The sequence below is a fragment of the Callorhinus ursinus genome, unplaced genomic scaffold, assembly GCF_003265705.2.
Source record: "Callorhinus ursinus isolate GAN/ISIS: 27379988/994484 unplaced genomic scaffold, GSC_fseal_2.0 scaffold1, whole genome shotgun sequence".
In the NCBI taxonomy this organism is placed as follows: Eukaryota; Metazoa; Chordata; class Mammalia; order Carnivora; family Otariidae; genus Callorhinus; species Callorhinus ursinus.
Window position 1 is genome coordinate 33,008,689 of NW_027397063.1, and position 23,104 is coordinate 33,031,792.

The following is a 23,104-nucleotide window of genomic DNA, read 5'->3' on the forward strand; positions in this document are numbered from 1 at the left end:
GGTTACATATCTCTTCTCCCGAGCTGGTTTTAGGATTTTCTGTTTCTCTGAAACTTGTAAGTTTTACTATTAGATGTTGGGATGTTGACCTATTTTTATTGATTTTGAGAGGTGTTCTCTGTGAATCCTGGATTTTGATGTCTGTTTCCTTCCCCACATTAGGAAAGTTCTCTGCTATTATTTGCTCCAATATACCTTCTCCCCCCCCTCTCTTTCTTCTTCTTCTGGGATCCCAATTATTCTAATGTTGTTTCGTCTTATCGTATCGCTTATCTCTCAAATTCTGCCCTCGTGATCCTGTAGTTTTTTTTCTCTCTTTTTCTCAGCCTCTTTATTTTCCATCATTTGGTCTTCTATATCGCTGATTCTCTCCTCTGCCTCATTTATCCTAGCAGTTAGTGACCCCATTTTTGATTGCACCTCATTAATAGCCTTTTTGATTTCAACTTGGTTAGATTTTAGTTCTTTTATTTCTCCAGAAAGGGTTTCTCTAATAATTGCCATGCTTTTTTCAAGCCCAGCTAGTATCTTTAAAGTCATGATTCTGAACTCTAGGTCTGACATCGTACTAATGTCCGTATTGAGTAGGTCCCTGGCAGATGGTACTACCTCTTGTTGTTTTTGCTGAGGTGATTTTTTTCGTCTTGTCATTTTGTCCAGAGGAGAATAGATGAATGAGAGAACAAAATGCTAACAGGTTAACAATGTCCCCAGCAAATATACTCTATACAAATCAGAAAAGACCTGATACCAGGGGAAAAGAAAGGGAAAGAAAGAAAAAAGTAAGAGAAAAAAGAAAAGAAAAAGTAAAAGATAAAAACAAAGATAAACAGAACAAAACAAAAAAAAACAGAATATGATCAAATATGATCTGGCTAGCGCCTAGATCAGTGCCACACACTAGATTTTGGGCGTATTTTGGTCTGTTAGAAGAAAGTGCCTCCTAAAATTTTAAAGGAAGAAAGATATATGTACAAAATAAGAATTGATACAATGAAGGGATGGAAGATGAATGTAAAGATGAAAATTATAAAAGACTTTATAAAAGGAATTGATAAGATAAGAAGTTGTTTGAAAAAAGAAAGAAGAAGATTTAAAAAAAAGAAAAGAAAGAAAAGAAAAGAAAAAAAAGAGAAAAAAAGGGAGAGAATGTGATCAGGCAGGAGACTAGAACAAAGCCATACACTAGTGATTAGGGTATATTTTGATCTGTTAGGAGAAACTGTATCTTAAAATTTTAAAGAGAGAACAACTTATATACAATAATGCCAAAAATAAGGGTAATTACTATGAAGGGATAAAATATCACTCTAAAAATGAAAAATAAATTTTTTTTTTAAAAAAAGAATTGATAAGATGTAGGTTGAAAAAGGGAAAAAGAAAAATTAAAAAAAAAAAGTTAAAAAAATTAACTTTGAAAAACTAATGAATCATGGTAAAAAAGCCATGAATTCTATGTGCAGTATTCCCCTAGCGCTGGAGTTCTCCCGTTCTCCTTGATTGGTAAACTTGGTCTTGGCTTGCTGGCTGTTCATGCTGATCTTCTGGGGGAGGGACCTGTTGCTGTGGTTCCCAAATATCTTTGCCGGAGGCAGAATTGCCCTGCCCTTGTCGGTCCAGGCTAAGCAAGCTGCTCAGGTTTGCTCTCAGGAGCTTTTTTCCCTGCAAGCTCTCGGTACAGATTTGGAGGACCAGGGTGAAAATGGTGGCCTCCCAATCTCCGCCCGGAGGAGCCGAGAACTCGGGGCCCCGCTCCTCAGTGCGCCCCCAGAGAAAAGCAGTCACTCCCATCTCCCTGGTCTCCAGCCGCACTCCGTGCTCACCTGGCCTGTGACCAAGTGTTCCTCTCTCTGGCACCCGACCCCGTGTGGAGTCTCCAAACCCAGCAGATCCCTGCGGTGCACTCCTGCACCACTCCTCCCAGGGGAGGAAGGGGAGTCTCCCTGGCTCTGCCGCTTGTTGGGTCCCTGCTGGAGGAGCAGTGGCCCGACTGGCCTGCGGATCACAGTTTATGGCAACCCCAACCTGAGAGCCGCACCTCGGCTCCGTCTCTGCAGCAAGCTTCCCCGCTCCGATACCCGGGAGCTCTGCTGCACTCAGGCAACCCCAGTCTTTCTGTGACCCCGAGGGTCCTGAGACCACACTGTCCCGCGAGGTTTCCACCCCCTGCTTAGCCACGGGAGCGACGTCCCTCAGTGGAGCCGACTTCTATAAGTTCCGATTTTGTGCTCCGTGGCTCTATCACTTGCCAGAAGGGGCCGACGGAAGCCCCCTCCCCCGCCGTCGATCCTCCCGAATATTGCCTTGGATTCACTTCTCCGCACGTCCTACCTTCCAGTCAGTGGTCGCTTCTCTGTTCAGAGAGTTGTTACTACTCTCTTCTTTGATCTCCTGTTGAGTTCGTAGGTGTTCAGAATGGTTCGATCCTATTCAGCTGAATTCCTGAGACCAGACGAAATCCAGGTCTCCTACTCCTCTGCCATCTTGCTCTGCAGTGACTATGTCTTTATAAAATCAAAGTTGATATAACAATGGCTATATCATAAGGACAATATATTCCTTAAGTACAGGTACCTTGTCTCCTATAAATTATTGATATAGAGCTTGGCACACAGTAGTCATTCAATACATATAAATTAAATATTTTTTGAAAGGAGATATGTAGAATTTTATGAGAACTGTTTCATAAGAGAAAATTTAAACAAAATGCATTTATTTGTGTGCATGTTCCATGATATTTTTTCTGTCGATTCTTGCAGTATTTCAGTAGAAACAGGAGTTTTTCTATTTTTTAGTTATCAGAAAGTTCTAATATAATGAGCTGTGTTACCCTCTGCACTTGTGGGTACATCCTGCATACATTCATAAGAAAAACTTATATCCTTTTATAATCTTTTGGGAAATGTTCAGTGTACATTCATTCAATAGAGATCGTCTTCTTCAGACCTCTCTTCTGGATCTTTGCAGTGGTCTTTCTATAGCCGTCTTCTTTTCTTTGGAGAATCCGCTCCCAGTCCAGAGCTAAACATGTACCTCTTTTCAGTGGTTTCTCACTGTAGCAAATGAAGACAAGGCATGCCAGGTGATATTTTCATATTGGCCCAGGCCTTTCTGTTCTAAGTAACTGCCCACAGACCACTGTTCAGTGTCCATACTGGAATCCAGTTCCTTAAACAGGTTCTGTTCCCACACATCATTCTGTTTGCTTACACTCTCTCTATATATGTGGTCCCATATTTCAGCACGTAGAGGTTCTATCTTTATTACCCGTCCATTTCTTCTTCCTTAATGCTTTCCCACAATTTTCCCTACAGTGGAAATCCTTCCTTTCCCCACAGCCCCTCGCAGTAACTTGAACAGCAAGCATATCATCATTTGCCTTATGTGAGACACTTTGCCTCTCTCCCCAGCATCAACTCTGGATAGCAAAGATCACATGTAACTTATCTTTTTACTATCCACGGTTTCTAACCTAAGCTTTACATAGAAATGTTTAATAATTTCATAAAACTTCTATGAGAGAGGCATCTTAGAATATCGCAAATCACCACAGAAAATCACAGTAGGAAAGTACCAAACTATAAAAAAAGTAATAGGTCTAAAACCAGTTTTCTGGTCTTCATACCAGGAGAAATACGTGCTTGAAGGTAACCCTCCCCCACACACTGTTTACATTTTTTGTAATGCACACACTTTGCATTTATCACCAGATGTGAAATAGAAGAACACCATGATGAGATTTACTTTATTTGTAAAATAATAAAATCTTACAAATCTTTGTGGGAGGTAGAAGATGAGGTTATTCAGGTGAACCTCTATAAGTCATGTCTGGGACTTGACAAATCTAAAATCTTCAAACAGATGGGATGAGGGCTGAGCAAAAGGCCATTCTACAGAGAAGGGGAAGTGGTATCTAGAAACTTTAGACATCGTTTCTGAGGAGATTCACAAGTCTTGGAAACTGGTATTGGAGTATACAGCCAAGTCAAGTAGATATCAGAGGTGAATAATCCAGTTGGCAAGGGACATATGACATCGGTTCTCAACTTTAGGTGTATTTTAGAATTGCCTAGGCAATTTAAAAACAATTAGTTTGGATAGACACCCATGAAGCAGTATTTTAAAAAGCGCCCTGGCTAATGTTTAACTGGAAATAAGAACTATTGACATAGGGAAGTAGACAGACTGTGTGGTCAGAAATATGGCACGTTCATCCACAGGTGCCACAATGTGGCAGCTGCCCTGAGATTTCAGCACAGTACCACTGACTCCCAGCTGGAAGGAAAATGACTAAAATCAAATCGTAGAATGGTGGAGCAGTGGACACTCTGGTTCTTGTCTCAGTCCAGAGGTTTAAGGAACTGAGAATTACTGCGAATGAAGATGGAACCATTTGTGAGTGTGAGGTACTGGCTAAAGTAGAGACAGAGGATCCAAGGTAGATCCTGTAGGGGACCCAAGAACCACCCCCAACCTACCCCCCAAGCTTTCTGAAGGCAGAGCCGTTAACAGCCTGCAGCTTATTACGACTGCAGAAAGTACCACGGTACATCCAATGTTCCTGAGAATTCTGCAAAGGGCTCTTATATCATCCAGGTCCTAACTCTTCATTTCATTCTCTGAAATCTTTTGTTGGCTTTCCTTATTAATAATCTCTGGCCAGGGGTACCTGGGTGGCTCAGTTGGTTAAGCATCTGCCTTTGGCTCAAGTCATGATCCCAGGGTCCTGGGATCGAACCCCACATTGGGCTCCCTGCTCAATGGGGAGTCTGCTTCTCCCTCTCCCTCTCCCCCTGCTTGTGTTCTCTCTCTCTCTCTCTCTCAAATAAATAAATGGAATCTTTAAAAAAGAAAATAATCTCTGGCCTTTCCCTCCTTTCCTGGTTTTTCAGCTCTTTTCAGTATACTTGACCCAGAGTGGGATGTTGTCCTCTCCATTTAAATAAGGCAATTCTAATTTGATGATAATCAACATTCTGCAGAATATTTAGGGGTTATAGGTAGTTGGAGGAGTGGCATTTTATAAAGATTGCCAGCCATACTGCCCCAGGCATGCCCCTTTTGGGCATTTCTATTCTTAGACTCTAACCAAATACTGTTATCTGATGCTAGCTTTCCAACATCAAATCCCCATCTCTTTCCTCAATCCCTGGTTACAAATTTAATTCTCTGATTTGACCAAAAATCAACATCAACAGCAAGAAAATTTAAAAAAAAAAATTGTATTCCTCTTTTGTTTCAACTGTTTTATCTTACTCTACCTTTTCATATAATACTGTTAGAAATATATACCTGTGTGTGTATGTGTGCTCTTCAGACCAGAATGGGCTAAAAAACTGTTTATTAGTAAATGGAAATATGATTTTTGTAGATATAACTGCCTCACACTTGACAGTGACATTCTTATTGTAATAAGTGATTATGCATATCCACACTTAAAATGCTGATGCATGGTAAATGTTCAAATATTTCTAGGATGAAAATTTCTTGAATTTTCAAATGGCTGTGTGTGTACAAAGGGGAATAAACATGGGAGTAAGAAACATGAGTGGAGAAAGAATAACGTGAATCAACTTAATATCACTTACAATTATTGAGTGCAAGATTAGTCATCATTAGCATTTTGCAAAGTGCAGAATTATGTGTTTCTTATTAGCCATTGAAATGCAAATGTAATATTGTAAACATAAGAATATCAGTGATCATTTTCTTTTTATTGTCATCTGTAAATTTCTAAGAAATTGGCTTTAAATCTTATAAGGTATATCATGAAAAGTGCTTTTTGTTACTTTTTAAGTATTTCTCAAACCATGTTAGCCTATGCACTAAATATATTGCAAGTTTTCCTCTCTTAAAGAAAATGTAAACATTTTCCTCCTTACTCCCTTTAAACAAGTTGCTAAAAAATGTATCCAAGAGAATAATTAATATAATCCTTAATTACTATAATTGAGATTTATCAGAATAATAGTTATTAGGTTAAATGCTGATTAATTATTAAAATATATGTGTTTTCCTCCCTAAATACATATTTCACTCAGTGACAAGGAACTGTTCTCTCTAGAAAAATATAAATTGTCTCTTTTGTATCCTACACTGTGTTTTGATAGTGGGGAGGTTCACCTTGTTTCTGCTTCTGGGAATGTTTCAGAATGATCTTTTTAGGGAAAGGAAGTCTAGATACATGATTTTCTTATGTTTGTAATAATTTGGAAAAAGAAAAAAAAAACAAGGAACTCAGTACTGGCCTTTGTCGTCTAATAATAAAAGCTCAGAATAAGAATCTGGGAATTAGGCTTAATGTCAGAATTGTTGATTTGGGGGAATTTAACCTTTAGAAAAAATTTGAGTTCTTCCTAGTTCTATACCCCCTTCTGCTGAAGATGGTGTTACAACTGAATATCCCTTGCAGAGATTTTTTTTTTTTTAATTAGGAAAATGAAGGGAAATATGCTTCCTTTGTACCACCTGATTCTATATGTCACCAATTCTATATGTCACCCATTTCCTTTTTCCACGTTTTCCTTGGGACACTTACTATGGCAATATAGTATTTCTAATAATTTATGAACATTACACATTAGTTCTTAGAAGAAAGGGTAAACATGGGCATTCTTTAAGTTTCTGAAGTATAAACATTATAGCCACAGCCTTAATTAGTGATTTCTGTTGTTGGTGCTTCTATTGAGAACATGCTCATTTAGGGATTTTATTTCTACTGTCTTTAGTCCCCAGCAAATGCTAGGGCTTGAGACTTGCTCTTTTTGCAAGTGGACTAAGATAGCAAAACACCATCACTTACAGGCAATTTGGTCGTCATTATAAATTAATGAAATGATAATTATTGTTTCTTGCAACCTTTTATGTGCAAAGCATGCTGGTGCTGTTCACATTGTCTTCTTGCACATTACACCTCTGCATTCAAGGACTTGTGATAGCTTGCCAAGTTAACCTTGAGAGGAAAACTGTTAAACTACAGTGAGATCTCCCTAATTAAAATCATATTTTATATCAAATTATGAAAATCTCTTTTTGGTCATCCCCTGTTTGATGTCTAGTAAAATACTGTTCATAGCAAGATATACTTACAACTGATTCATCAGTTGTACAAACTCATATCTATTCTGATAAATAAAAAAGACAAAACAAACAAACAAACAAAAAACCTTGACCTAAAAATTTTAAGTCAGTTGATTTATTTTTAAATAATGATATTGGTGATCTAATTTTCTGTAAAATGTCATGTAAATCATTTATTGTCTGGAGTTTTACTAGTTCTGTCATAGTTCTTTACAATGTTATTATAGAACCAATGTAATACTAGAAAAATTCCACATAATACTGACTTTTTAACATCAGAGTTTTTTGAAGTTCCAACTCTGTTCACTCTTTATGTTTTTCTGATATTAAACATGTATATGAATTTTACTTCGACTGTGACTTTACTATTAAAGGCAACTCAGTGTAAAATCATCAGAACTAAGAATCTTATGTATACTTTTTTTCTTAAGAGCTCCCTGTATAATACATTCATAGAGTGGTTGTTTGAAAATGTTATATTAGTGGTTATTAAAAGTACAGGGTGGACATTTTCTTCTCTTATATTAAGATATATTTTGTATATCATGTCTAGGGTTTTCTAAAACAGTTTAAATTTATTCCTTTGTTGGACTTTTGGTATGACAGTGAAGTCAAACCAATTTTTCTTCCAGAAAATGGGTGCCTCTCTTATATTTTAGACCCTGAATGATCAAGGTTATTAACATCAGTAGTGCTTTTTACTGTTTGCTTTTGTTTTGTTTTTAGGTTGGTAGAAGAGCAAGGGAGAATAAGAAGTTTTTAAACTGTATTTATCACATTGGTGGGATCTACAAATTGGACTTGATAATTCAAACATCCTAATGTAAATAATTTATTTTTTTTAATGTGGCCCAAAGGCCAAATAAATGCTATATTTCTTCCTTGTGGTTACCATCAATTCAATAAATTAAATTTTATCTAATGTGACTGAAGCTATGAATTGGAATTCCTATGTGTTTTTAATATACATAAATAGAAAAATGTTCATATATTTTAATGCTATCGATTTAGTTAAGTATTGAAAACTTGCCTTTCCTGATGAAAATAATTAACTCTCTTAATGGAGAAAAGAATTTGGAACGCATTTCTAATGGGTTTCACAAGGATTTTATTTATATATTTATTTACAAAATTAAAATATGTTCTGTTATAAGAAGTTTATATTTGTACTCCTTTGAATGATTTCTATATATATTATGAGAAAAAATAATAATTTTTATACATCTCTCTGATATTGTGTGCTGCATATTATGGAGGTTATGAAGAGGTCCAAAATGAAGCAAATACATATGAAACAAAATTAAACTGATCTTAGCATGCATCATGAATTAAATTTATAAATGCATAAGGCATTTAATAAAGGTTGTATAGTACATATGGAAGGAGAGGGAAAAAAAAGGGAAACAAACTATTAAGAGACTCTTAAAGATAGAGAATAAACTGAGGGTTAATGGGGGAGGGGGAGGGGGAGGGGGATGGGCTAGATGGGTGATGGGCATTAAGGAGGGCACTTGTGATAAGCACAGGGGGTTGTACATAAATGATGAATCACTGAATTCTACTCCTGAAACCAATGTTGCACTGTATGTTAACTAACTAGAATTTAATTAAAAAATTGGAAAAAAATAAAGGTTATGTATTAGAGAATTTCTTAAGAATGGCAGGGGTATGGATGGCTTCAAGGGGAAAAGAGTACGGTCAAGTTGGAATTATACTGTAAACAAAAGAAGATCTAACATGGCTTTTGACAACAGTAAAAAAGTTCACACTGACAAGGACATAGTATGTAAAACATGTAATTCACTAATCTCCATTCATACTTTTAGAAAAACATAAATGTATTTTGGAATTAGTTTTTGGAAGAATGTCAATACCAAACTAAAGAGTTTGAAGTTATTTGTATAGACAATGGGCAGCCATAGAAGTCTTTGAATTCAAGTATGACATGACAAAGGATGATAGGTTTTCCTGGCAGCACAGGCCAAAATTTGGCATGGCAAAAAATGTGTAGACACAGGTATAATAGTTAGAAACATATGGTATAATAGTTGCAGAATCATAAGTACCACAAACAACGTGATGTCAGCTTAAAAACCTATTCTAAGGATCACAGAAAGCAGTGCTTCACTGTCCTAAAAAGTCTTGAAACTTTTTAAGTGTTTTTGCATTGAAAAAAGTGTTAGGATAACTTTAACTGCTGTAATAATAAAGAAGGAAATAGCCACTTATTTCTTGCTTGTGTAAAATTCAGTGTGAGTAAAAGATATTGAGAATTGAAATGTGCACTACATTTACATCTTCTGTGTATAACTATTAGGTTTTTATTTTGTTGGCAGAGGGAGACATGTTTGTATTTTTACTTCAAATCTTCTTTTGTAGTTCATCATGTATTCCTTGAAATGACTGAGTATGTTATAAAAGGTCATGTGTGGAGATATGTGGTAATGACATCATTTAGATTCACCTTGTTTTGCCAGATATTGATTTTACTAAATTCTGGACCAAATTGGGGTAAGATGAATAAAAATTTATTTTAGGCAGCCGTATTTTTCATTCTCTTTTTAAATAACAAACAAACAAATAAAACACAATCAAAACCATCTGTACAACAAATCCATTTCATAGTGTTATTTGAGTTAACTGATTTGAGGTTTTGATGCTGGAATATTTGTCTAGGTATAATCAATTGCTAAGCAACTTTTTTTCCTGGATATCCCACAAACCATAATACAATTTAAATGCATTCATCAAAATTATAAATTACTTAGTGTCAATGAACTCAGAGAAACCTGCAAATAATAAACCTACGTATAAGAATGTTATGGACTTGCTCCATGTCATGATCTTTAATGAGTAACACTGAAGTTTCTCTTTAATAATTTTGTATATCCTGTGATTTAATTAACACCCTCATTCTGTATTCATTATTATTCATTATGAGTCATTCATTAATTCTGCCTCTCATTTTTTTTCTCCTTTGATTCTTCAGTGGGAAGAGATCAGTGGTGTTGATGAACATTACACACCCATCAGGACTTACCAGGTGTGCAATGTCATGGATCATAGTCAAAATAATTGGCTGAGGACAAACTGGGTCCCCAGGAACTCAGCTCAGAAGATCTACGTGGAACTCAAGTTCACTCTACGGGATTGCAATAGCATTCCATTGGTTTTGGGAACTTGCAAAGAGACTTTCAACTTGTACTACATGGAGTCTGATGATGATCATGGGGTCAAATTTCGAGAACATCAGTTTACAAAGATTGACACCATTGCAGCTGATGAAAGTTTCACCCAAATGGATCTTGGGGACCGTATTCTGAAACTCAACACTGAGGTTAGAGAAGTAGGTCCTGTCAACAAAAAGGGATTTTATTTGGCGTTTCAAGATGTTGGTGCTTGTGTTGCCTTAGTGTCTGTACGAGTGTACTTCAAAAAGTGCCCATTTACAGTGAAGAATCTGGCTATGTTTCCAGACACAGTACCCATGGATTCCCAATCCCTGGTGGAGGTCCGAGGATCTTGTGTTAACAATTCTAAGGAGGAAGATCCTCCCAGGATGTACTGCAGTACAGAAGGAGAATGGCTTGTACCCATTGGCAAGTGCTCATGCAATGCTGGCTATGAAGAAAGAGGTTTCACGTGCCAAGGTAAGAGTCTTCTCTATTTTCCTTGGAGTGGTATTGCTCACCTGTGAGTGTATTATCACTGAATGACTGAAAGAAATGAACCCAGTCTGAACTCACTTGGCAACAAAACATGCCTAAAACTGAACAGAGTCTGTTTAGAGACCAAATTTATCTCACTTGATGTGTTGATCCACAGTTTGTTGTAGAAATATTAACAGTGTTTGTGTGGTGCTAGCCTGTACCCCACAAGAGGTGTTACATATACTATTTTTAAGTTTTGTCTCCTTTTTAGTGACTCTGCTATTATAACTCTAGATCAACTGAAAGAAAAAAATATGTCTCTTTTATGTAGAGGGAAGAAACATCATTGACACTCAGGTAATCTAATTCTAACAGAATTAGATACTGCGTTGATTATGTGTTTTTCTATCTCACAGTGGTATGTTACTTAATTGTGATATAGTCTTCGGTGATGTCTGTGCATCAAATACATGTTTACTTACAATGCATTAGAGCTTTAATAAAGATTATTTTATTTAAAAATCCAGGGTTGATACCTTAGTGTTTGAAGGATAGAGGGGTGATTTTTAAAAAAGTTATTTTGCTTCATGGTTTGGCCCTTTAGGCTGCCCAGGAGAATATCTGTACCACACCTTAGGTTGGAATGCATATTTGATCCTTAATATAGTAGCAAAGAATCTGAACACTGTCACCAAGTTGATTTTTATTAGAACTGTCTTTGCATTTGAAATTAATTAATTATAAATTAATTAATTAAAAATTAAAATTAATTAAAAATAATCTTTTTTCATATAAAATTTGATAGATGAAAACTTCCACTTAATCCCCAAATTTGTTAATTTCGCATTAGGCAAGGTTGGTGTTTAAGAGCACACTGAAATTGTTATTAAAATTTTAAATGTATAAATACCTAGGAGAATTTAACTACGTAGTCCTGGGAATCTAGTCTGTTTTAATACCTTTGTTTGCTGTTATACTCTGAAAAAGAAATTGAATTTGGTATTCTCTTTGTAACCATTCAGTATATCTCAAACTATGCAGAAGAAATGAATACACTTTATACATAAATTAACCTTTCTACCAATGTGAATGGAATATAACATTTTGCTTTTGACTTTAGACATAATCTATAGCAAAAAGCTTAATGAGAGCAAAAGTTACACTCTAGTCTCATACTTCTCTATGTTATTTAGATCCTTGGCGAGCACCGTCAGAAATATCATTACTAAGTATGGTTTTGAAAGTTCTAAAATTGAAACAACATAGGAGATACTACTCCTTATATACATGAGTGGAGAGAAATCTCAATAGCCTTTATAATCCACTTTGAATCATATTTCGTCTCTATGGTATTCTTTGTGATATATGGTATTTGTGAAAATTTATATTATATATATATAAACATATATTTTGATCAGAGAGAGAGAGAACGCACAAGCAGGGGAAGTGGCAGGCAGAGGGAGAAGCAGGCTCCCCACTGAGCAAGGAGCCCAATGCAGGACTCGATCCCAGGACCTGAGGATCATGACCTGAGCTGAAGGCAGCAGCTTAACTGGCTAAGTTACCCAGGTGTCCTGTGAAAATTATTTTAAATAAAATAATAAAGGCTTAACTCAGGAGGAATTTCAAAATTGTTCATTCTCTCTAATTTGGTCTCTATGGAACCAGTCTCCTATATCCACACCAGGAGAGAAATAGGTATATCTCCTTCTCAATAATATGTATCAGTTTATGAAGAACTATCTCATAAAATATGACATTGGGCAAGAAACTTAATCATTAGATGTTTGGATTTTAAATACTTTTCATATGTTTTAAAATCATATTGAAAGTTATAAGAAATAGAAAAATAAGTATCAGTGAGGTAAATAGAATCACATAAAAGTATTTAGTAGAAATAAAGCATACAAACTTATGTTACATGCTGTCTTAAAGAAACTGGTAGAAGAATAAAAAAGAGTCACATGAAGTTATAATTCAGAAAGTTCACAGTGAATCAGAATTGTTTTACTTTTAACCTCATTCTAATTTACTGAACTACTTTTTAAACTACTACGTTATTCAGTTGTATTCCAAGATTACTCCGAGAAATAAGGATTGATTGATTGATTGATTTTGTGAGTGAGAGAGAGCAAGCACAAGGTGGGGGCAGGGACAGATTGAGAGGGAGAGAGAGAATCATAAGTAGGCTCCATGCTCACATGAAGCTCACCATGGGGCTTGACGCCACAACCCCCACTGTGATCTGAGACAAATCAGGAGTAGGACATTCAACAGACTCAACCACCTAGGCGTCCTTACAGACAAGGATTTATGTGAAAGTTTTGTATCCTTGAATCTTGTTTATTATGTTGAAGGATGTCAACAGCACCTTTTTGTTATAGTAATGCTGTTTCATCACAGACTTTCTCTCTTAGCATTTAAAAATACTAGTTTCAGAATGAGATACCTGTATATGAATAGCAAATTATTTTAAGACAAAGATCTTGAAGATAAATCAATAAAAATAATTGTAGTAGAATTAGAGATGGTCCATGAATTGGGATGTGATTGTAATTTAAAGGGGGAATGATTTTTTTAGTGATGTAATTTAAAGGTGGGACTTTTTTTATAGTTATATCTTGACATTTGCTGATGTTTACAGGTGACTTTTGGCTTCATTTCTTTTCACAATCACAAAGACTTTGTGTATTCAGATTATTAGACAATGTGTCGAGGTATTCTACTTTCTTCTGATTTACATATTAACAAATATTTGTTTAAATATATTATTTTAGGCATTACTGTACTATGTCTTAAAAATCTAGTACTCAACCAATTAGTTCTGTATCTGGTTCTTGGCTGTAACTTCCTGTTTTTGTCAGTGATAGTGCTGGTGTTTCTTATGGTGACTATGGTTTCCGTTTTTAGTTTTTAATTTTTCAGTTGGCATTTTGGTAAGCTTGTAGGCTGGTCTGAATAGCGTGCCATGACTCTCACAAGTCAACATTTTAGCAGCTGTGCTTCTGTTTAGGCACAGAGGGGAATGGTAATCCTCAGAAAAGAAGCAGATGAAAAGATAGATAAACTTCATGTCTTCCATGAGATCAGATTTGGTTTTTTTTAAATTTTTTTCCAAAAAATATTGTGTCATCCTTTTTAAAAAAAGGATGGGACAATACCTTGATATACCCACTAATTGGAACACACATATAGCTCGATTTTAAACATCTCAGGATAATTTTATAATACATTGATCAGCAACCAAAGGCTTTCAGTTGCCTAACACATAAGAAATCAAAATGCATTTACCTTATTTAAAAGAATATTTAATGAGTGCTTATTTCACTCTAAGCATTGTATTGGAACTCAAAGACTTTTAATGTTCATTACTTACTAGATGCCATTGTGTTTATTTGCTAAGTCATATCTATGAGCTATCTTATTTTTCCACCCAAATAAGTGACAGGTACATATTATTATTATCTACATTTAAAAAATGAGAACAAAGCTTTCACAGGTTAAATATCTTGCCTTAGTTTCTTTAATGAGTGAGTGTTAGATTGGAGATCTGAAACCAGGCAGTCTGATTCCAAAGGCTGCCATCTTAACCTCAATCCACACTGCTTCCCTATGATTTAGTCCAGGGGTGACAGAGACCAAGAAACCCCATTAAAATACAAATTCCACTGGAGTTAAGAGTACTGTACATTGAAAGAGGAGTAGGACCACAGTTGATTTGGCATAAAGTAACCAAAAACTATTAATATAAGTTTTAATATAATTGTTTATTTCCCACATTTTTCTGCTTCTAGAATTTTTAGAAAGAAGGGTTACTAGCCAAAATGTAATATTTTGAGAAGACTAAGCTTAGCCTGGGTGATATCTCATAAAATCTGGATATATAATCACCAAGCATCTTAGATATACAAAAAGTCTACCAAATTTAATTCAATAAGTGTTTTTGACCATCTATTAGTACAAAGTAATAATGCTCTAGATACAGGGAAACATAGATTGTATCTATCTTACAGGAGCTCAGCATCTACTATGAAAGAGAGATACATAAATGAATACTTTTAATGCAAGACAGACCAATCAGTCTTGCACCAGGGGTATAAGGGACTTTGGCAATGTAGGGGAAGGAGAGATTAATTTTGAGTATTTCCAAATTCATAATGGAATTTGTTCATTAATGATGAAAAGCCTTTGCATTGAGAGATTTGGATCATCACTGTTGGGATTAGAAACTTATAGAATAAGGAAAAGAGGCTAACTACCTTATGTAGCTTACTCATTCCAGAAGATAAAGTTTATAATTTGTTTATTGATCCATTACCTCAAAATCTCAAAATGTGTAGAAGTCCCATTAGAGTTTTATGTTCTGAACTTTTTCCACAGGGAGGCTTTATAAAGAAGCTAAATTTCATAACCAGGTCATTTTATGACTTTAGTAATGAAATATTCTGAACCACTTATTCCACTCTAGATGGATAATTGGGATAGTTAAAGTTTGGTTAAGTAAATGCTGAAAATATGACAATATCCATTTGATAGGAAAATATATTGATAGACATTTTATTGTCAAAAAACTCACCCATCAATTTCAGAACTATAATTAAAACCAAAGTTGTCTTTGTACAGGACCAGAATTCTAACCATAGCATTACACTTTTCTTGTATATATTGCAAACTTTCACAGCACTGCACTTTTCCTGAAATGAGAAAAAGTAGTGGAAAATATCTTTTGACCATTTATTCAGTTATTCAACAATTATTGAGTCTGTAGTATGTACCAAACCCTGTGTTGCACACTAAAAAAAACCAACAAAGATGAACATTATCTCTGCTAAATTAGTTTGGTTCATAGTTCAAAAATCTGTGTGTGTGTTGGGGGGTTAAATACTTTGGTCTTTGCTCTTAAAGAAGCATAGATTTTTAACCGAATTTTTAAGCAGAGCTAAGTTAATGACAGTTTATACTAAAAATAAGTTATTAGTATTAATGAGGAAGGAGGTATTGGTGTGGGAGGATATAAGTGATAGGAAATTAAAAATTTCTACAATAAAATGCTTTATGTTGCTGGTCTTGCTTTACTGTGCAAGAAAGAACGAACACAGGAAAGCGAGCAATAGAAAGCGGTGCACCTGTTTCCTTTAAGGTTTGATTAGAGGTAGAAAATAAGAAAAGACTGAAAGAAACATTGGTAGCTAAAGAATACTTCAGGAATTGCATGCCATACAAACCTCAAATGCAGAAAAAGGGAGAGTGCTTATTATGATAAGTTTGGTAAAATAGAAATGCACATAAAAATAACTACACATGCTTCAACTGATAAAGAGTAATGTAATGACTAATAAGAAAAGTAAGAAATCATGTATGAGACTTGGTTTTCTGGTAGTTTCTGTAATATATAATTTTAAAATATGGCTTTAGTTTAAATAGGTTTTCTCTCAGTTTAATGATAGAGGAGGAAATCATGGTGTCTCTTAATTTACTATGTGTGGCTTAAGTATTTGAGCCGTGTTTCTGGTCTCTGGGTGAGCTGGCTGGATGTGGTCAAATTGCAGGTTAAGTCGTTTTTATAGAATGTTAATAAACCTCTTTTAAAACAATAACATTAAATATTAAAATTATAAACCTAAATCATCTGTTGTTTGCTTTCAATCATTAACAGTCAAAATACACTTGATTTATTTCACTAGGGAAATCGTTTGTATTTCTTACATCCCAGTATAATTCTTTTAACTTTTTAAGATTGGAGATGTGAAGAAATTTTACATTAATGCCAAGAAAACCTTGTGAAATTTATTATTATTTTTTAATCCTGGCTATTGAATTATGCTATCTGCTTTGATTTAGCTAGGAGAGAAAAAATGAGAATGCTGATGGATTTTTATATAGTCAATTAATTACATTTGAGGCAGATACCAGGAGGTTACTATAAATATTCCTGCTCCTACAAACTTTGTTTAGACTTAATGTACCAAGTACCTTATTAATGTCACTGAAGAATCTGTTGCTCTGTGTTTTATCTCTGTGCATTCATTGTGGAATGCAAACTTTATTTCTTGTTTTTGTACATTAGCAGCTTAATAGAAAAATGTGTTTGATGTGATGTATGAAGACAGCTAGACTTTTTGATGATTATTCATAATTATATTTGTTTCACCTAGGAGTTAGGGTATGAGTTCTTATTCTCCATTCATTTCTTTGTCAATTCAGAAACTCTTAAAGAAGCTGTCAAGGTTTCAATAACAAAACAATTTGGAGATTCTGCTTACTCTTGAGGAGGTAGACAAAATTGAAAATCTCATTCAGATTTTCTTGGCACCTACTACTGAGTCTTTTTGCACCCTCTGGAACTTCAAGGAGTTCATATGTTTTAATTAATTCAGAAGCATTTTTTGGAGGGATGCGCTTGGGTGGCTCAGTCAGTTAAACATCTGACTCTTGATCTCGGCTCAGATCTTGATCTGAGGGTCCTGAGTTTGAGCCCCACACTGGGCTGCATGCTGGGCGCTGGGCAGTAAGTTACTTGAGAGAAGGGGCCTCATTTTGTCCTTTTTTAGGAACATCATGCCTAGAACTAGCAGAGTATAATTAGGTTCTCAGATACTTACTGAATGAATACTTACTGAATGAACTATTCCAACTAAGCATTCTTAGAATGTAAGTTCTAGAGAGAATATGCTTTATGCTATTTATCTTTGAATCTACTAGTTCTTTCAGACACATAACGATGTCCATTTCATCTAATTTGAAATGAGCACATTTGACTGTTAGATCACATACAGATGCAACAGGTTAAGACTAGATCCACCTAACTATTCTGATACTAATTAATGAATTATTACTTTATCTCATCTATTCATTAATTAGTGTCTTGTATCTGAGAGAATACCTTTTCTCTTTTATGAATTTATGATGAATATTGTTTTTCTGACTTGCAAAAAATCAATTGACTATCATACTTATAACAAAACAAAGTTCTAATTATTTATATAGATGCTGAAATAATTTTTGTTTTACAGAGCTAGTACTCATTGACTCATCCTTCAATTACTGCACTGAAATTACTCATCCTTTAATTACTGCACTGAAGTTTCTTACCTTGAATTATGAAGAAATTATTTGTTTTCCCAGAGTTTAAAATGATAACCCTCCAATCCCACTTTGCCTTTAGCAGTTGCATGCCCATGACTTTTCAAACCAATGCATTTATTTTAATAAAAAATATACCACTGATAGGTAATAACGTACATAACTTTCAAGTAAACAGATACATTTTGACAGCTTTATAATAGCAATCAAACCCTTGATTTATACAAGTTTCTGTGTCTTCTCAACAATTTGTATAATAAGTTTTGGTACCATTAGCACGATGCAGAACCCCCCGACCAAGTTTGCCCTCAAAATTAAGTTTGCATTTAATGTTTTATTTAGCGAAAGTCTCTTGTCACTGACTAATATTTGAGTGCTTGGACTCAGGAGCCCCAGAAATGCTGCTTATCAAGCATGTGGCTAAACAGTTTGAACCTCAGTTTCTTCATACATAAAAGGGTATTTGAGTATCATCATTATTGTTAGTCATCAGTGTCACCGGAATGTGTAATTTTCCTTGCTTTCTTGTTTCATCTGTGTTAAAACAGATGTGATAAACTCATCCATTCAAAAGCCTCCCTCTTACCTTAAACCTTAGGACTTAGGGATACCTTAAGGGGTAGAAAATGTCTTTAATGAATGTATTTATCTATGTATTCATTATTTCTTCACTGGTTGTCCAGCTTCTTCCAAGTAGGATTTTCCTTTCCTGAGGAGACTTCATTTTTATTTTCATTAAGCTTCTAGTCTATTCAATCATGGGTGATATTTCCTCCACTCTCTTCTTGTTAGCTTCTATTTTTCTTCTTCTGAACATCAGTCACTCTTGATTTTTCCCATCTGGTATTTGACTCAGTCTCTTATTCCTTCTAGCATTTTTTTCCCCTGCTGATTATTCAAAAGCAGCCTTAAATTTAGTGATGGACATTTTTATTATTGTAGATCCAGAAAGGCTTTTAGGTTTTAACTTAGGTTTTAAGAAAATATAGTTTAGGAACAAGCAAACAACAACAATAGCAAAATAAAATAAAAATTCTACATTTCAAAAATGTTAAACCTAAAAGTTTTTCACTGTTATGTCCTAACATTTCATTGTATAAAAGACTAGCTTAGGTAATGGGGGAGGTTATAACAATAAATAATGTTCTTGCCTAGAAGGAATCATGTGAATCAAAAAAAAGTAATCAAGTAAGTAAAAATATTTGTCAAACCATTTTACTTGACTCTGTGTAGAACCAACCATATCTATTTGATTTATTTTGGGTATTTATTATGTACATTTAAGAATCACCCGAATAGTAAAAAAAACAGCAGTGAAGAAAACAGTATAAATTGTATGAAGTAAATGCCAAATGTGTTTACATGAATTACTATATGATATTACTGGAAACTTTCAATCAAATTATGTCAACGTACCATTCAAACAGTAATTAAGTAAAAACTCTTTTAAAATATGAAAAAGAGAGGAAAAACAAGGGAGTGTATTTGGCTTGTGAGTTACTTAAGTATTGTAGTTCATTTCTGAGCCTGTATAAAAACAAACAGTATAAATTTAAAGCCATGGATTTGCATATTTAAGATACTAAAAAGAAATGTGAGGTCTTTGTTCTGTACAAACTACAAATCAGATTATTTTGAGCAGTCAGAGACAATTTAATTGCAAACATATTTAGGAGAGATATGACTGTCGTTAAATTTAAGGAGTAGAACAAATTCATGTCTAACTATTGGAATACCTCATAATTAATAAGTACAAGTTAGGTGGTCATCAATGAACCACTGTAAAAGATTTTAAAAATCACAGGCAGTTTTATAAATGTTAGTAACAGTCTAACACGGGATTACAACTAAATGAGAATGACAGTCTGTTAGTAAAATATGGGTTATTTTACCTTATACAGGTTAACTTTCATTATAGAATCTTGGCAATTCCATTGTTCAAAGAGGGAAAAATAATAAGACATTTATTCTTTAAATATGTCTTTTACTAGTCTTTGTCTTGACGTGGAGGGCCATTTTATGGGTCAGTATTATTTTCCCAAGGTTCTAACCCAGTTCACAATCATCCCTTGTCAAATAGCTGTAGGGTATTTGCTTTTAGGATATCATTTTTTTTTTCATTTACTATGCTAAAGTCTGTGAATTTTCAGATACTTTCAGATACTTTTGTCTGGTCTTAATTTTTCAACATGCTTTTTCTTTCCAGTTATTGAGAAATCATCAAAGATTCTATATTTTAAAATCTGAAGAATCCGATGTAATTTTTGTTCAAATGCAGATTATGATTCTAAAAAAAAAAGAGATTATTGAGATTTCATTAAGTTTTCCAGTTTGTTTCATTGTTTTTAGTCAACCCCTCTCAGAGGAAGGGAAACCAAACCTTATGCAAAATAAACTAAGAAGTAGATCTTCTTCTCTCTCTTGAGATACTTAGGTTCTGTGAAAGGCATTGTTACTGGTCTCACAAAGATTGCTTTGCAAATAGATTTGTTGTGCACTTTCCACCTTCTTTCCTGTGATTTCTCCCCCCCCCCCACTTCTGTCTGTCTTTGGAGTTTTGACAATCCCTTATTAGTTCCAGAGTAGAACTTATAAGTGCTAATAAGGGTTTATGTTACAGCTCTGACAGGTGGCACTAAACTTTAATAGAAAGCAATTGTAGAGAGAAGTATTTAAGTTTTGATAGTGTTTGATGAAAGTGCTCCGAAAGTGAAAGCCATTTGGAAAGAATCATATGACGAGAGAGACTGCATGTATACTCTGTTCTTATAGCTTCTCATCTTCCAGGATGTGGACAAAACATCCTGTTGGCAGATAACTGTAATCACTTATGGATGCCTCTTTTATGGAACAGAATCCATGATATCATGTAGGAAAAATGTATTATAAACTTTGGTCGTGTTGTTATTTACTCCTCTTCCAGTAGTCCTCAGATATGTTGCTGTTGATTGCCCTTTAGAAACACTGAGTATTGGACTTCTAATTACAGATTTATTCTGTGAGAGGAGACCCAGAGATTCCAAGGGTGAGTCAAGTTCATGAAACTCATAGCCATTACATGAACAGTCACAGACTTTTAATAGTGAAAGACCCTCCATGTAAAATATTCCTGAATTCTCTGTTCAGTGGTCAGTTACAATGCCACAAAAGGTTAAAAGTGGTTGCTGTAATTGAGAACAGCTGTTGCTTTTTGACATGAAGACTCACTTTCAACAAAAAAGAGAAAGCATATGCTATGGGATGAGAGAATACCATTCTTGAATTAATGCATAAAGAACATGTAAAGTTTTCTGAAACTCAGAAATGAATCTGTATATATAAATGTTGGAAAGGAACATTTTTGCTTCTTTGGTATTTATTAGAGAGGAAAATCTATATTTCAGAGATTTGGATTCACTTGCTGCCTATCTATTGCTGCTGTATTGAAGGTGGGATGTTCCAATCTATCAGTCCACATGTGTAAAGAATTGATTAATGTGCTGAATTGGGGGGAAGGACAATACAGTTCTTGTTCCCAAGCACCTTGGATTCTAAAGGGTAGCTGAACTGAATTTATGTTAAAAGGAAGCAAATACAATATCCATAAGCTCATAAGGAAAAAAAAAAGTGGAGTAAGCATGGAAGATGAATATTGCTTAGAGACTCATCAAAATGTGTCGCTAAGAGGTGATAAATGGAGGGGTTTCAATTTCTGTAGAGTTAAATATTCCATCATTTATTCATTTTCATCAAACAAAATGTAATTAATACCTACTACACCAAGTATCCACTGGAAATATGGCACTGAACACAACAGAAAAATGTCCCTGCCCTCTAGGTAGTTAGATTTTAGTGGAAATATCATGAAATCAAATTCTAATGCAGATTCTTTCATTGTACCACTCATAGATTAAAGCATAGACTAATTTCTCAGCCCAGGTGATTTTGCCTCCAAGGGACACCTGGCAATGTCTGAAGAACATTTTCAGTTGTCACAGCTTGGGGAGGGGTTTGCTCCTGGCATCTAGTGTTTAGAGGCCAGAGATGTTGCTAAATATCATACAATACACAGGGCAGCCTCTATAACCACAAATTATCCAAGCAAACCATGTCAAGTTTGAGAAACCCTGATCTAGAATAACCCCTCCTTTTACAGAAACATAAATTAAGGCTAAAAGGTCAAATTACACATTAGCAGAGCCTAAGTTGGAACCCAAGCTCAAGCATTTTATGATGGTACTTCAGGACTTACCCTTTTTGGGATTTATTTAGACTTAGAAATTTCTATAGCTTTTAAAGTTATAGAAATGGAGTCTTACTAACTACCTAGGTAATTGGAAAGTGACAAGAAAAGAAAAACAAAACTAAGTTTCTTTATGTTAAAGAAAGAATAAAGATTTTGGGAATATTCACATGAAGGCAGATATTTAAAAACAATGAAAGAATGTTACTTGCATGGAGCTGGGAAAAGTTACTGACATTCAGTGGCTGGAATTTGGTAGTACACGGACTGAGAATATGAATGGAGTAATAAAAGAGATATCAAAGACAAAGCATTTGGAGACTGTGGGTATTTCCTTAAGCAAAGGGTTCAGATAGCTGCTATGGAGTTAGTTCCCTTTTAGGATGCTCTGACGTGCTGACATGAAATCAAATCTAACATTTGATTCCCTTTTTTTCTGTAATGTGATATGAATGCAAATATGACAGGTAGATGTGCTTGTTTACAGGACATATTGTATTAATAGTCTTGGTATAAAAACTTCCTTGGTTCTAATTCTGACTGTTCCCTTTTTAATAGTAGAGCAGCACCTTAACATCAGCAATTTCTGTCCTCTGGCTCATAACTGAGCTTGGCGCTTTATTTTATCTTCCCAAATGCCTATGGGAAAGGCACCATCAGATCCTCTTTTCCCCTCAGAAGAGACTAGTTACAGTGAGAAACTGGACAGTTGTTCAAGGTTGCAGTTGGTAAGTGGTGAAACTGGAATTTGAGTGCAGCACACTTGTGTGTGGCCAGTGTTCCCTTGGCCTCCCTAGTGAGGCGGACTAGGAGACGTGAAGACCCTGAAGCCCACCAGTCTGTGTTTTTAGAAATAGGCTGTGCAGCTCAGGGCTGTCGGTGCTGTAAGAATGCTTTTGAGGATGTTATTCAACACTTTTCACTCTGTCCTTTTTCTGAGACCCATCTCAGACATTGACTTCGGGCTCCCATGCCAGGAATGCTTGTGTCCCTCAGGCTACTGGCTTGCTTTCACTTCTGGAAATTGATTCATGTCATGGTCGTGGTATCTTGTTTGCTTTCTCCATAA

The 23,104-nt window shown here is 35.0% G+C and overlaps 1 protein-coding gene across 3 annotated transcripts in view; it reads left to right on the forward strand.

The window, feature by feature from the left end:
- EPHA3 (EPH receptor A3) overlaps window positions 1–23,104 on the forward strand; it is a 378,828-nt gene that overhangs the window by 109,481 nt on the left and 246,243 nt on the right. For all 3 annotated transcript variants that reach the window (XM_025868405.2, XM_073892253.1, XM_073892247.1), the window contains exon 3: window positions 10,070–10,730. In XM_025868405.2, coding sequence (XP_025724190.1) covers window positions 10,070–10,730 — 661 coding nt within the window. The remainder of the gene's footprint in view (window positions 1–10,069; window positions 10,731–23,104) is intronic.